Raw genomic sequence first — 13045 nt, forward strand, 5'->3', positions numbered from 1 at the left:
CAGGCCCCTCACGTGCGCTCCCGCTGCTCAGAGGGGCCACTGTCTACACTGGAACAGGAGCCGGCAGCTTCCGGAGCTGCCTCCGTTTCCCCCCAGGGATCGCCCCTCTGGGGGTTGGGAACACTACATTGCACAGGAAGCCTTCACACTGGATGGGGGGCCTGCACCCCCCACACCTGCAACCTGTGGGTTCCCTCCGCTTATCTGCCCCATTGGGGCTCGACACTGTACCCAGCTGGTTGGGAGGACCAGAGCCTGCTCAGGGAATTGCCCGGGGGTGGTGCAGGGGAGAGGGCCATCAGATGTTACCAGCACTTTTGACCAAGTCCTGCTACTGTGGCCCCTGCCCCAGGGGTTAGTGCCTGGACCCGCCCAGAGCCCTCAGGGTGCCTTCCTGCTGCCCCTGCCAGGACTGGGGCCTTGGCCTTGGGGTCCAATGAAGCCAAATAAACTCGTAAGCTATCTCCCAAGTGCCGCCTGTCACCTTCTTGGGAGGTAACCAGGGGACTTGACTGACCACATTATTACCCTGGTGTCCTCCTGCCCCCCAAGGAACTGGCAGTTGGCCTGGGCCTCAGTGGGGAGGCTTTGCACCCCTCATCTGAGACCAGGTCCACCAGCCTTAGCCAGGCATTCCAGGTCCTTCAAAGCCTTCCCCATGCCCCCCCCCACTATGGGGTTCACCTATCCTGTCCCCAGCCAGGGCCCTTCATACTCCATACCTGTGCACATGGCCTTGTAGTGCCTGGATCCCCCCACTCCCCTCAGCCCTGTGCTGGGTTCTCTCTGCTGGAGGCCTAGCTCTGTCACCACCCCTCCTGCAGACTTCCCTGGCTGCGCCCCCCAACTCAGGCAGATCCGAACTCAGGATCTGAACCCAGATCCTCAGATCTGAACCCAGCCTGCTGGGTGACATCCCTGGGGTTGGTCTAGACACAGCAGGGGTGAGGCCCTTCCACCTCCCAGCATAACACACCCTGGCACCATGCAACACTGCCATGGGGCTTCTGTAGACTACAACTCCCACATCATGTCCCAGGGCAGGATTCCTGGCCTGGGTTCAGCTTCTCGATGGTTTCTGGGAATTGTAGTCCAGACGACTCCTCCTCTCCTGCAGGGCACTCCCTTCATGGAACTTATGACAATGTGAAATTGTCACAGCTCTATGCTGACAGGTTTCTTTTGTCCCCCACCCCCTCAATGTGTGAGGACAAGGATGGACGGAACCTGTTCTATTTTCTAGTGTCCTCAGGGACTTGCTGAATGAATGAATGAATGAATGGGATATATGTATGCAGAAGTGAGTGTGTCCTTGAATAAACCACAGTGTGATTTTGAGTCAGCTGTTTGACTCTGGTGGCATAGTGTCTAAGGCACTTGACTGCTAACCAGAAGTCTGGCAGTTCAAACCCACCAGCCACTCCTCGGAAGGAAGGTTGGGCGATCTACTTCCGTAGTGGTACCACCTCAGAAACCCAAGGAGGGGTCGCTAGGAGTTGGATTCAACTCGACGGCAGTGAATTTGTTTGTTTTTTTTTTTCTTTTTTTGGTTTGACTCTGTGGGCCTGGCTTCCCCACCCTTACCTCACTACAGCTGCCTTCTACCCCACCCCACCAGTGGAGAAACCCTGGTGGCACAGTAGTTAAGGCGCTTAGCTGCTAACCAAAAGGTTGGCAGTTCGAACCTGACAACTAGTTGCTCTGTGGGAGAAATGTGGCAGTCTGCTTCCCTAAAACTAACGGCCTTGGAAACCCTATGCGGCGGTTCCACCGTATCCACAATGAGTGGGAATCCAGTCGACAGAAGTGCATTTGGGTTTGCTTGGCCCCCAAAACCAGCCGTGATTCACCTGGCAGGCTGAGCAGCCTCCTCCTCCCGTGCACACCTCCGCGCTGCAAACCAGGCTTCCGGCCCTCCTGGGCCACACGCCTCCTCTCAGGCCCAGCCTGCCCAGCTCCTCCCAGACGCCTGCAGTGAAGCAGCAGCTCCCAGAACCCCAGACGCCAGGCAGCACGAAATGGGGGTTCTGAGGCCCTGGGCCCGATATGGGCTCCTGGTTATGGGCCACCTGATGGCCCTGGGGCTTGGGGCCGCTGTGTTCCAGGCCCTGGAGGGGCCTCCAGCACGCCAGCTCCAGGCCAAGCTCAGAGCGGAGCTGGCCACCTTCCAGGCAGACTACGGGGCCTGCCTGCCACCCGGGGAACTGGAGGGGCTACTGCGCTTGACCCTGGCGGCCCAGGCCCATGGGGTCTCCAGCCTGGGCAATGGCTCGGAAGCCGGGAACTGGGACCTGCCCTCAGCCCTGCTCTTCACTGCCGGCATCCTCACCACCACGGGTAGGCAGGAGGGACCCCTAAGACCACTGCCCCTTGGGGTCCCTGGGGGCACAGCCCTTCCCCCAGTTCCCAAGTACCAGACAGAGTGTCAGCTGAGACATCTCAGCTCAGGCTCCTCACACCGACACGCCCCAACTGGTACCTCCACTTTGACTGCCAGGAGGGGTGTGGCCTCCCCAGCTCCACCCCCAGGCGCCCTTTGAGGCCCAGAGATGCCCAGGCCCCCGTAGGCCTGAGGTGAGATAGGGAACACAAAGTAGGATGGATTCTTGGATGGAGGGAGCGAGGGAGAACAGAGGCACCCTGGTGGCACAGTGGTTAAAGTGCTGGGCTGCTAACTCTGTGGGGAAGGGAAAAAGATGTGACAGTCTGCTTCTGTAAAGATTTACAGCCGTGGGAACCCTATGGGGCAGTTCTACTGTGTCCTACAGAGTCGCTATGAGTCAGAATCAACTCCATGGTAGTGAGTTTGTTTTTTGGTTTGGGGAGTTCAGAGCAAGACCATGACCGGGGAGGGGTCTGAGAAGAGGCTTCTGAGGAGACAGTGTCTGAGGAGATGTTAGCCAAGGCAACAAGGCAGAGAGCTAAGGGACAAAGGAACGCCTGGCAGAGGGAACAGCATGTGCAAGGCCCAGAGCCTTGAAGGAAAGGGATCCAGAGTCCTGAAGATTGTCACCTTTCAAAGTATCTAAGTAGTTTTGAAACAGTGTTTCTGGCTTCTTTTGAAAAACCGGGAAATCTGTTCACACTGAGTGAGAAGCCCATTGGCTAGAGCCGAAAAGCATCTGCTCTCTGGGAGAAACACACCCTCTCCAATCTGCCTCAGTCCCCACCACTCCCTCCTGCCACTTCTGGCTCCTGTAGATTTGATGTTGGAACCTCTGGGCTCCTGGGTCTTATTCTCCCAGCATGCCCTGCTCTCTCACCTTTACACATGCGTTTTCAGTCTCCTGCGACTTTCTGCATGCTGCTGCTCTTGCAGCCCCGCACGTCAAGAGTCATGACCAATTCCCTGCTTGCCCCTCGCCCCAAAAGGCAGGGCCTGGGTACACTCCAAGAAGCCCTGGTGGCGCAGTGGTTAAGTGCTAACGAAAGGCCAGCAGTTCAAATCACCAGCCCTTCTGTGGGAGAAAGACGTGGCAGTCTGCTTCTGTAAAGATTACAGCCCTGGAACCCCCATGGGGCAGTTCTATTCTGTCCATAGGGTCACTATGAATCGGAAGCAACTCGACAGCAATGGGTTTGGAGTTTGGGGCACACTCAAATGCTAGCACAAGGCTTGGCCCACAGGGGCGGGAGGGGGAGCCCAATACACCTTTGTAGAATGAACAAGTGGGCGGCAGAGCTGAGGAATCTCTCAGAAAGCCAGGCTCCCACTGGGGACAGGACAGTTCTCCGAATCATTCCAGTTTCAAGAGGTCTGCAGGAACTGTCTTCTTCAATCTCTTCATCTTTCAGAAAAGAACAGAGTGACCCCGAGAGTGCAATGGGTTTGGCCAGTATCTCCCAGTGAATGACAGAACAGACCAGAACGGGGGCCTCGGCAGCTCAGGCAATTCCAGCCACCAGACTATGACCTTCTGTAGGAAGAGATGTTGGGGGGACGTGGGGACACCCTGTGGGCATTCCACTCAAGTGCCCATCCACGTTCTTTCCTCCAGGTTATGGCAACACGGCCCCACTATCGTTGGCTGGCAAAGTCTTCTGTGTGGTCTATGCGACCCTGGGGCTGCCAGCCTCTCTAGCCCTTGTGACTGTGCTACGTCACCACTTGCTGCCAGTGCTCAGCCGCCCGTGGACCTGGGCAGCAGCCCACTGGCAGTTGGCACCAGCCCGGGTTGCACTGCTGCAGGCCACTGGACTGGGCCTGCTGGTAGGTGGCGTCTTCATGCTGCTCCCAGCACTGGTGCTGTGGCAGCTACAGGGCGAGGGCAGCCTGCTGGGGGCAATCTACTTCTGTTTCGACTGGCTCAGCACTGTTGGCTTTGGGGACCTGCTGCCTGGCCACGGCCGAGGCCTGCATCCAGCGATCTACCATCTCGGCCAACTGGCTCTTCTTGGTGAGTCTGGCTGCCCGTGGAGGGGGGTGGTAGAAGCTGGACTACAACTCCCATAAGACATTGGGGCGGGTGTTTTAACCACAGGGGTAGAGTGCTCTTGCTCTAGAGGAGTATGGGAGTTGTAGTTCTCAGACACCCCCACACCCATGACTAAGTCTAAACTCACCCGGTTTAGGAGGTGGGCACAGCTTGTGCCCCAAGCCTGGCCACATGTCCTTTCTAGGTTATATGCTCCTTGGGCTCCTAGCCATGCTGTTGGCCGTGGAGACCTTCGTGGACCTGCCACAGGTCCGTGCCCTCGTGAAGTTCTTCGAGTCCAGTGGCCCTTCGAAGGCTGAGGACCAAGGTGGCATAGTAGGGCAGGATGAACTGGCTCTGAGCACCGTGCCACCCGCCGTCCCCACCCCAGAGCAAGCTCAGGCTTGCTGACAAGTTCAGCTCCTTGAAGGTGAAGAAGCTGCCATGTTAAGCTGTTAAACAGTTGGGCGGAGCTTCTGGGATGGGGGCGTGGCCGCTGTAATGGCCTCTGGGAATACTGTTAACAGAACAATAAAATGGGCAACTCCTACTGTTGTTTCACAGTGGGATTCCCTACGGCTTTCAACAACACAACACCCCTCGCCGTCCATCGTCCTCCCTAGGCCAAGGTCCAGTCTCTTGGTGCGTCTGGGAACCTCAAGCCCCTTATGCAATCGTATACAACCTTATCTGCCTAGGCCCCACCTTCTTCCGTCCATTGAAAGCCCGAGTTGCCCAGAAAAAGAGCCGCGACAGTGTCTCCTCGTCTAACTTTATTGTTCCAAGAAACAGTAAGGGGAGCAGGCAGGGCAGGCCATGACCCAGTTCTCCCCCAGGCCCCCGCGAACACGCGCACACACACTCACACCAACAAATAAATAAGGCCAGACGGCAAGGCCGCCCCGCGCTCCCGCCAATCAGGCCCGAGGTCCGCCCCCAACCGCTCCCGCGAAGCGCGACAGCGGCCCCTAGCGGCCGCGACGCCTCTGGAAGCCCGGTCCCTGGACTGCGGGCCCCGAGCGCCGGGATCCCGAGGAGCAGCGGCCCCAGCGAGCCGGGAAGGACTGGCGACGGTCGGGGCGGTAGCCTGCCAAGCCGCCAGCCTCAGCTGAGCGCGCAGCGCTCGCGCGGGCTCAGCTGCCGGCTCAGCTTGCGGCGTCGCTGCTCCAGCCCGCGCTCCAGGCGCTCGTCCTCCTCCAGGGCTCTGGGAGGGAACACGTGCGAGTCAGCCCCGAGCGCTCATGGGAAGGGAGCCCTGGGACCCTCCCCAGCTCCAAGCGCCGCCCAGGACCCCACTCACATCCGCTCCTTGTGATCCAGGTCCCGGACCAGCTCGTCGCGCTGGTTCACCAGCGACACCAGCTCGTCCAGCAGCAGCTGCTCTCGGTGCTGCTGCGCGGTGGTTTTCAGCCAGTCTGAGGGAGGAGGAGGCTGGGTGTCAGGAGGCCCGACCCCTACCGGGTCCTCGCTCCCCTGCCCTCCGGCCCTCTCCCCTACCTTCGATGGCCAGAATGGCCCGCAGCTCCCGGCTCAGCAGCTCAAACCTCCGCTCCAAGTCCTGCTCCTCGATGCTGAGGGTGGGGACCAGGTGGGTGTCAGTTAGGGAAAAGGGTCGCGGAGGGTATGGCCAGGGCTCTGACCCCCACCTCTCCGGGTTCCTGAGGAGGGCGGAGCTACACTCCCGGCCCCGCCCACCCATCGCTCATTCCACGGGTTCACCAATCGCTGGGTGTTTATGTTCCGTTTTCCCTCCTTGTTTTAAAAAATTAAAAAGAAACAATTCGGCAGGAATATTTGGATGAACGTTACTCATCAACAGCAAGATTAGCCTAAATTATTCTGACAAGTTGTCCAAAATGAGAAAAGGAGGCAAAACCGCTTGGACCATGCAGGACTATAAAACCATGACCTTGGAGGTTCCCCACTGGGGAGACCCCCTCAGAGCTCTCTGGGCCCATTTCCCTTACAGGTAAAGTGTTGTTGGTAAAGCAACACCGCCATGCTAACGAGCCTCAGCCACATTCTGCTCTGGGTCTGTTTTCTCATTAGTAAAAACAGTACCAATTTAAGAGCATATGAGGAGCTCTGGTGGCACAGTGCCTAAGGCATTTGATTGCTAACCAGAAGGTTGGTGGTTCAAGCCCACCAGCTGCTCCGTGGAAGGAAGATGGGGCAATCTATCTCCATAAAGACTTACTGCTTTATAAACCCAGTGGGGGTCTCTATGAGTGGGAATCAACCAGAGGGTAGTGGGTTTTTTTAAGAGATTTTTCCTTTATATAATATATAGAAAAAATCATAGTTATCTCAACTTACGATGTATTCATGTTACCACGAACCACACTTAAAATGACTATCTGGTTTTGGATTTTTTTGTACATCTTCTCATCAGTAATATATATGTATTAAAATACAACTGTAGGCACTCTGGTAGCATAGTGCCTAAAGGCACTTGACTGCTAACCAGAAGGCTGGCAGTTCAAACCCACCAGCCACTCCTCGGAAGGAAGATGGGGCAATCTACTTCCATAGTGATACTGCCTCGGAAACCCAAGGAGGGGTCGCTATGAGTCGGGTCCGACTCGACGGCACATAACAACACCACAACACAAAATATAACTGTAAGTTAATATGTAAGGAGCTCTGGTGGTGTAGTGCCTAAGGCATTTGACTGCTAACTAGAAGGCTGGTGGTTCAAACCGCCCAGCCACTCTACAGATGGAAAGTCAGGTAATCTACTTCTGTAAAGATGTACCATATTGGAAACCCAAAGGGGGTCGTTAGGGTGCTTTGAGTCCAAATTGACTTGATGGCAGTGAGGGTTTTTTTTGGTTTAAGTTGATATCAATATTTCCAAGCTCCAAAGACAAACACACATCGGATTTATAAAGATACTGGTAATAAAAGGCAATAGTAATGAAAACTAAAAAGAAATGAGGTATTGGACTGAGGGCAGAACCGATTTACTACCGAGCCATCAGAGTAGAACCCCGTGGTAAGTCAGGAATGACTTGTAGTAAGATGGCTGAGTAGCTTTTTTTTTTTTAAAAAAAAAAAAAGATCTTTGTATAAAGAAAAAATAGAGACTATTAACTATAGCTATTGTTGTGTGCCCTCGAGTCGGACCCCACTCACAGTGACCCCTCCTTGGGTTTCCAAGGCAGTATCACTACGGTAGTAGATTGCCCTATCTTCCTTCCGATGAGTGACTGGCGGGTTTGAACCGCTAGCCTTCTGGTTAGCAGTTAAGTGCCTTAGCCACTATGCTACCAGAACTCCCATAGTAGCCTTGGCTCCACAGGCACTCAGCCGGCAGGGGCTGTCTGGGGCCAGGCAGAGGCGGGGCCAGGCAGAGGCGGGGCCGGGGGCGGGGCGGGGCCGGGCCGGGCCGGGCGGGGCGGGGCCGGCACTCACAGGAGCTGCAGCTGGTCCTGCCGCCTGATGAGCGCGTTCTTCTTGTTGACCAGTGTGAACCACTCCTGGATCAGCATCTCCTCCTGCAGCCTGTTGGCACCTGAACAGGGCCGGGGTGGTCACCAGGCGTGCCACCTGGGCCCTGGTGGTAGGAGCAGGGCAAGGCAGCTGGGGCTTTGGGGGAGGAGAATTGCCCCTTTGTGGCCACCCAGAAGCCAGAGCTGAAGCGGTGTGCCTCCAGCAAGCAGGCTCCCTGCTCCCGACCTGGGTGCCGACTGTAAAATGGGGATGATGACCCAGCTGTGCTTCTCCTACCCCCTCCCAGGGTCAGGAAGAGCTACAGGGCAGGGATGAGGGCTGGTGGTGGGTACCCAGCCTGCCTCACCTGACTCCATGAGGCTCCTCAACTGCGTCTCCACCTCGGCCGCCCGTCCGTCTATCTGTCTCTGCTCACGTTCCAGGGCCTGCAGCTCTGCGCACACGTATTGACTTGTGTCCTGGAACCGCTGCTGGGGTGGGATGGGGGCGGGGAGAGGGTGGGCTCAGCCCAGACTCTGCTAAGAAGTGCTCACATGTCCGCTCCACCCTCCTCAGCCCTCCTTACCAGCCCAGCCTCCTCCCCTGGGCTTGGAGGCTGCTCCTCTGATGGGGGGCTCCCACCTGCAAACAGAGACCAGGCTAAAGCACCCCCAGCTGATACCTACCCCCAGGAAGTCTCCAGCCCCGGATCTGTGAGCAGCCTGAGCTGAACTGGGTCCCCAACCCTCCAGTGCTACTCACCAACAATGGGCGTCTGTGGGGCTGCAGCTGGGGCTGGGCCAGGGGCTGGGCTGGGGTCATGGCTCAAGCCTTCCTGTGAAGGAGGGTGTGGGTAAGGCTTGAAGGGGCTCCAGACAGCCCTGCTTGGGGCCAGCCATGGCCTCACACACGCACAGGGAGGAGGGTCTGTGAGCCCATTCCCACTGCCCTAGCTGCTTTCGTAGCCCCGGGTGAAGTGCCTCTTGGAGCAAAGGCCCCGCCCTCTCGGGCCCTGTGGCCCTGGGCCAGCTCACTCCCACACTCCTAGGTCTCCTTCCTGGTGATGGGCTGATGGCCACCGCCCACCCCCACTTCACTTGTGAGAATCAGGGTGAAAGGCTGTGAAGGGGGAAGGGCCCCTCCTCCCTGGAGCTCCCTCAGGCCACCTCCCTCCTACTTCTGTCACCCCGTGCTGGCTTGACCAGGACATGAAGTAGACCTCATGCCATCTGGTCTCCAGACTCAGGCTATTCTGAGCCAGCACCTCCACCTCCTGGCTGCAAGGGGCCACCCCCTGCTCTATCACCTCCCACACCTGGTGACTGCTGTCCTCCTCACACAACACTCAGGACTGGGCCTGTGGTTGCATGGACCTGAGAATTTTAGCCTGGAGGAGCTGGAAGGGCCCCAGATGTGCCCCACCCTTGGTGACTTGCAGGGGCCCCATCAGCCCTGGGGAGCCTCAACTTGTGGTCCGGCTGCAGCCTGACTCTCCTTGATGGCTCTTGCTTTGGCCACCCTTCTGGCAGGTCAGAGGATGGGGAGACGGGGTGGAACTACTCCAGTGTCCCCCCTACCCTGCACCTCTCTGAAAAGCAGCCCTGGACATCCACAGCCCAGAGGCCATCTTCTCTCACCTGGGACAGTGACTGCCTCCCCACCAGTCACCACTGCCTGCTGACCCCACCCTCATACCACCACTGAGAGGTCTCCCTAAATCTACACCCACATTTCCCACACCTCTCCTCAGAACCCAGCCCAGTTGTCAAGGCCTGTTGGCTGCTCCAGCCTAACTGTCCTCTTCCTTCAAACCCCACTCGGTCACAGTGATGGACTTTCGGTTCCCTAAAGAGTTTCCTTAGTCTGGAGTTGGCTGCCATCTTGGATTGCCCAACATCAGCTTGACCTTCATGACCCAGCTCAGCGCCGCCTCCTCCAGGGGCCCCTTTGGGCTCTCATTCCTCTCTCTGCCTCTCTCCCTCACCTTTATGCCTCCTAAAGCCTCCCTTGGGCCCCAGGCTGGGCAGATGCTCCCTCCATGGCCTCCTGGGGCCCCCAATCCCAGCTCCAACCCCCTCAACACATGGTTCTTAATTCACGAGTCTCCCAAACTAGAGGTAGCCCCTTCAGACAGGGCTGGACCCAACGTATGTACTCAGCTAATGTTTAAGAGTCCTGTTGGCATGGAAGTTAAGCACTCAGCTGCCAAATGTAAGGTCAGCAGTTTGAACCCACCAACCATTCCATGGGAGAAAGAGGTGTCAGTCTACAAAGATTTACAGCTTTGAAAATCCTATAGGGTAGTTCTACTCTGTACTGTAAGGTAGATATGAGGTGGAATACCCTTATTAACTAAAAAAAAAACAAGCAAAATAAGCCAACTCACTGCTATCAAGTTGATTATGACTCATGGTGACCCCACCGGGTTTCCAAGGCTGGGAATCTTTACAGAGCAGATTGCCCCATCTTTCTTCTGTGGAGTGGCTGGTGGGTTTAAACCATTGACCTTTTGGTTAGCAGCCAAATGCCTTAACCACTACACCACCAGAGCTCCTAAAACTTGTTGACAGCACCCCACAATAACATCAAGCATTTACATGTCAGGCACTCTTCAAAGCACTTTACACTTTAGTTTAGTCTTTAGTTCTCATAACAAGCCATGAGGCAGGGGCCACTACCATCCCCACTTTACAGATGAGGAAACTGAGGGTTGGAGAGGGAAACTGGAGGGGGCTCAGAGGTGAGGCTCATGCTGGGCCTGGTCAGGGCCTGAGGTTGTCTAACCCAAAGGTCCGTCCCCAGGCTTGGCCACCAACTTGCAGTGGGCCTCTGGCTCAGCCACTGAGCCTCTGCGTCTTCACATGTAAAATGGGGAGAAATCCCAGAACTGTGTAACCTAGTGTTTGCAGGGCCCCCTAAAGGCATTTAGGGGAACACACAGCTCCCCTTTCTTTGACAGCACTCTGCAGCGGCCTCAATGCCACTTGGCAAAGGGCTTCCCTACAGTCCCTTGTCATGCTCAGAGAAAAGCACAGAAAGGTTAAGTGGCTTGCCTGGAGTCACACAGCAAAATGGTGCTGGGCCCAGTAGAGGGTGGCGTTTAAGAGCTCAGGATTGAACCAGGTTCACATTTGCAGCCACTCCCTTTACTGGTCTCTCCCTCTCCCTGACCCTCAAGGTTCCCGCCTGTAAACTGAGGCAGTCATTCTTCCCTGGAAGGAGCATTGTAAGGAGGCAGGGAGAGGTCTATGGGTCAGCCCAGGCACCCAGACAGCACTTCAAGCAGAGCGTGGCTGCTGTGGGCAGGGAGGCAAGGGAGTGGCGAAATCCCCACCTCAGCAGCAAAGAGCCTTACACCCGCCCTGATGGGAATTCCAGTAATGCTTCCGCCTGTCTGACCCCAGTTCTTCTTTCCCTACCCTCCTGTGTGGCCCCTCCTCTAGGAAGCCTTCCTGGGCCATACCAGAGGCACCCTGCCCTTCTCTAGGCATTGATCCAGCCCCACCCCAGCTTTTGCGTATCTGACCTCATCCCCTTCCAGGATTTGGGGAGCTCCTGAGGGTGGGGCCAGGCCCCACCACCTCCCACTGTTTGCATGGGGCATGAAGGATGGGGTGGCCAAGGAGGAGGAGCCTCTTCCAGTCTCACAGGGCAAATAACTCCTGTAGGGCAAGGGCCAGAGGAGGGCTGGCTTGGAAGGGCCAGATGCTGGGCCTTGGGCCCAATAGGGTAGAAGATGGAGCCGCCCCTTTAAGATTTAAAGAGCCACTGACACACTTTAACGGAGCTATGACCAGAGACCAAGAGGCAGCAAAAGTGCCTGTGTCCCGCTGACCCCTGCCTATCACATCTGCTGTGGTACATCCCACGCCCTCCCTCTCATTCACAGAATCAACCTTGAGCCTCTGATCCTGGCACTCAAGGCTCCTGCTCGCCCACCTGCCCCACTGTCCTCACAGGAGACCTGGGCTTGTCTGGTCCGTCCACCTGAGAACAGCTGCCTCCCATTTCTCACCTGGGGAAACCCACCCACTTTATCAGCTTCATGGAAATGCTGCTTCTTTCAGGGAACCTTTCCCAACTCATCCCTTCTTCCCTTCGATCTCAGAGCCATCCCCGGGCAGCTGAAGCCTCAGAGAGGCCTGGCAGAGCTGCCCCCACAGCAGTAGGCAAAATGGCACAGTGGGTGGAGGCCCAGCTCAAAAGTATGTGGCCTGGGCTGCAGTGGATGTAAGCCCTTAAGCAAATCCCGACCTCACTGGGACCACCTCCCTCAGTCCAGGGATGACTCAGCCCGGGGAGACCCTGCCCTAAGACCTGCAAGGGACGGGGGACATGGGCCCTAGCAGGGACTCCAACCTCCCACCTGCCATTATCAGAAGAGAAAAAACTGGTGTCTAGCATTTGGGGTAAAGATCCAACTGGCAGCACCTTAGGGCTCAGAAGTCCTACATAGCCTCTCTTGAGGAGACAAACTGCTCAGCTAGTGGGGTGGGGCTCCCAACCAAACTAAACCAAACTCACTGCCATTGAGTCCACTCATAGTGACCCCTCCTTGGGTTTCCCCGGCAGTATCTCTACAGAGGCAGATTGCCCAATCTTCCCTCTGAGGAGTGTCTGGTGGATTTGAACCGCCAGCCTTCTGGTTAGCAGACAAATGCCTTAGGCACTATGCAACCAAGGCTCCCATAATACACTACTTTTGTTGGGCACAGGCCCCCAGCAGGAAAACAACGCCCAAACCCAGTCTAAAATCCTGAATGCTCGCAACACCACAGCCTTCTGGGAACTTCCCGCTACAGCCCAGGTTCCGGTAGGTGAGTACCAAGCGTTAAAATGCATCAGCATGTGTTCCAAGGCTGGCAGCGGAGCTGGGACCCAGCAGCAGCTTCCGGGAGCCTGCAGGCATCGTGGGCACGTGCACCATGGCTCCGCCCACCAGTAAGCACCGCCCCGCGTGCGGCTGAGCCGGGTCTCCTGGGAGCCACCACGTGGCGCCAGCTCTGCCTTCAGCGCCTCACGGCCCGGCGACAATCCCTGGCACCGACCCGGGAGACTCACCGCGGCCCCAGCATCAGGCTCGTCCACCGAGAAGGAGTTGCTGTTCCGCAGCCGCGAGCGCCTCTTCTTCAGCAGGTCAGCGTCGCGCACGTGGGAGAAGGAGCCATGCGCGCGCGGCGGCGGCACAGGCCCGGGCT

General features: G+C 57.0%; 2 protein-coding genes across 2 annotated transcripts in view; one reads left to right on the plus strand and one right to left on the minus strand.

Annotated features, from left to right (window-relative positions):
* Positions 1-2018: 2018 nt before the first annotated feature.
* KCNK7 (potassium two pore domain channel subfamily K member 7) lies at positions 2019-4826 on the plus strand. Its single transcript, XM_007944967.1, has 3 exons — positions 2019-2337; positions 3999-4397; positions 4621-4826. The coding sequence occupies exons 1-3, from the start codon at positions 2019-2021 to the stop codon at positions 4824-4826; spliced, it is 924 nt and encodes a 307-aa protein (XP_007943158.1).
* A 693-nt stretch (positions 4827-5519) lies between these two features.
* Positions 5520-13045, minus strand: part of EHBP1L1 (EH domain binding protein 1 like 1) — a 16365-nt gene continuing 8839 nt past the window's right edge. The window contains exons 14-22 of the mRNA XM_007944968.1: positions 12909-13043; positions 10977-10991; positions 8610-8682; positions 8434-8489; positions 8215-8338; positions 7830-7929; positions 5913-5986; positions 5716-5830; positions 5520-5619 (exon numbers count right to left, since the gene is read on the minus strand). Coding sequence (XP_007943159.1) covers positions 5520-5619; positions 5716-5830; positions 5913-5986; positions 7830-7929; positions 8215-8338; positions 8434-8489; positions 8610-8682; positions 10977-10991; positions 12909-13043 — 792 coding nt within the window. The remainder of the gene's footprint in view (positions 5620-5715; positions 5831-5912; positions 5987-7829; positions 7930-8214; positions 8339-8433; positions 8490-8609; positions 8683-10976; positions 10992-12908; positions 13044-13045) is intronic.

This window comes from Orycteropus afer, unplaced genomic scaffold, assembly GCF_000298275.1.
Source record: "Orycteropus afer afer isolate SDZICR_OR568_19922 unplaced genomic scaffold, OryAfe1.0 scaffold00130, whole genome shotgun sequence".
NCBI lineage: Eukaryota > Metazoa > Chordata > Mammalia > Tubulidentata > Orycteropodidae > Orycteropus > Orycteropus afer.

Excerpts from the sequence above, each read along its gene's own strand:
- KCNK7 (XM_007944967.1), top strand. The coding sequence starts at position 2,019 with ATGGGGGTTCTGAGGCCCTGGGCCCGATATGGGCTCCTGGTTATGGGC. Across the intron at positions 2,338-3,998 it reads CGGCATCCTCACCACCACGG|GTTATGGCAACACGGCCCCA; the intron begins GTAGGCAGGAGG and ends TCTTTCCTCCAG. Across the intron at positions 4,398-4,620 it reads CGGCCAACTGGCTCTTCTTG|GTTATATGCTCCTTGGGCTC; the intron begins GTGAGTCTGGCT and ends TGTCCTTTCTAG.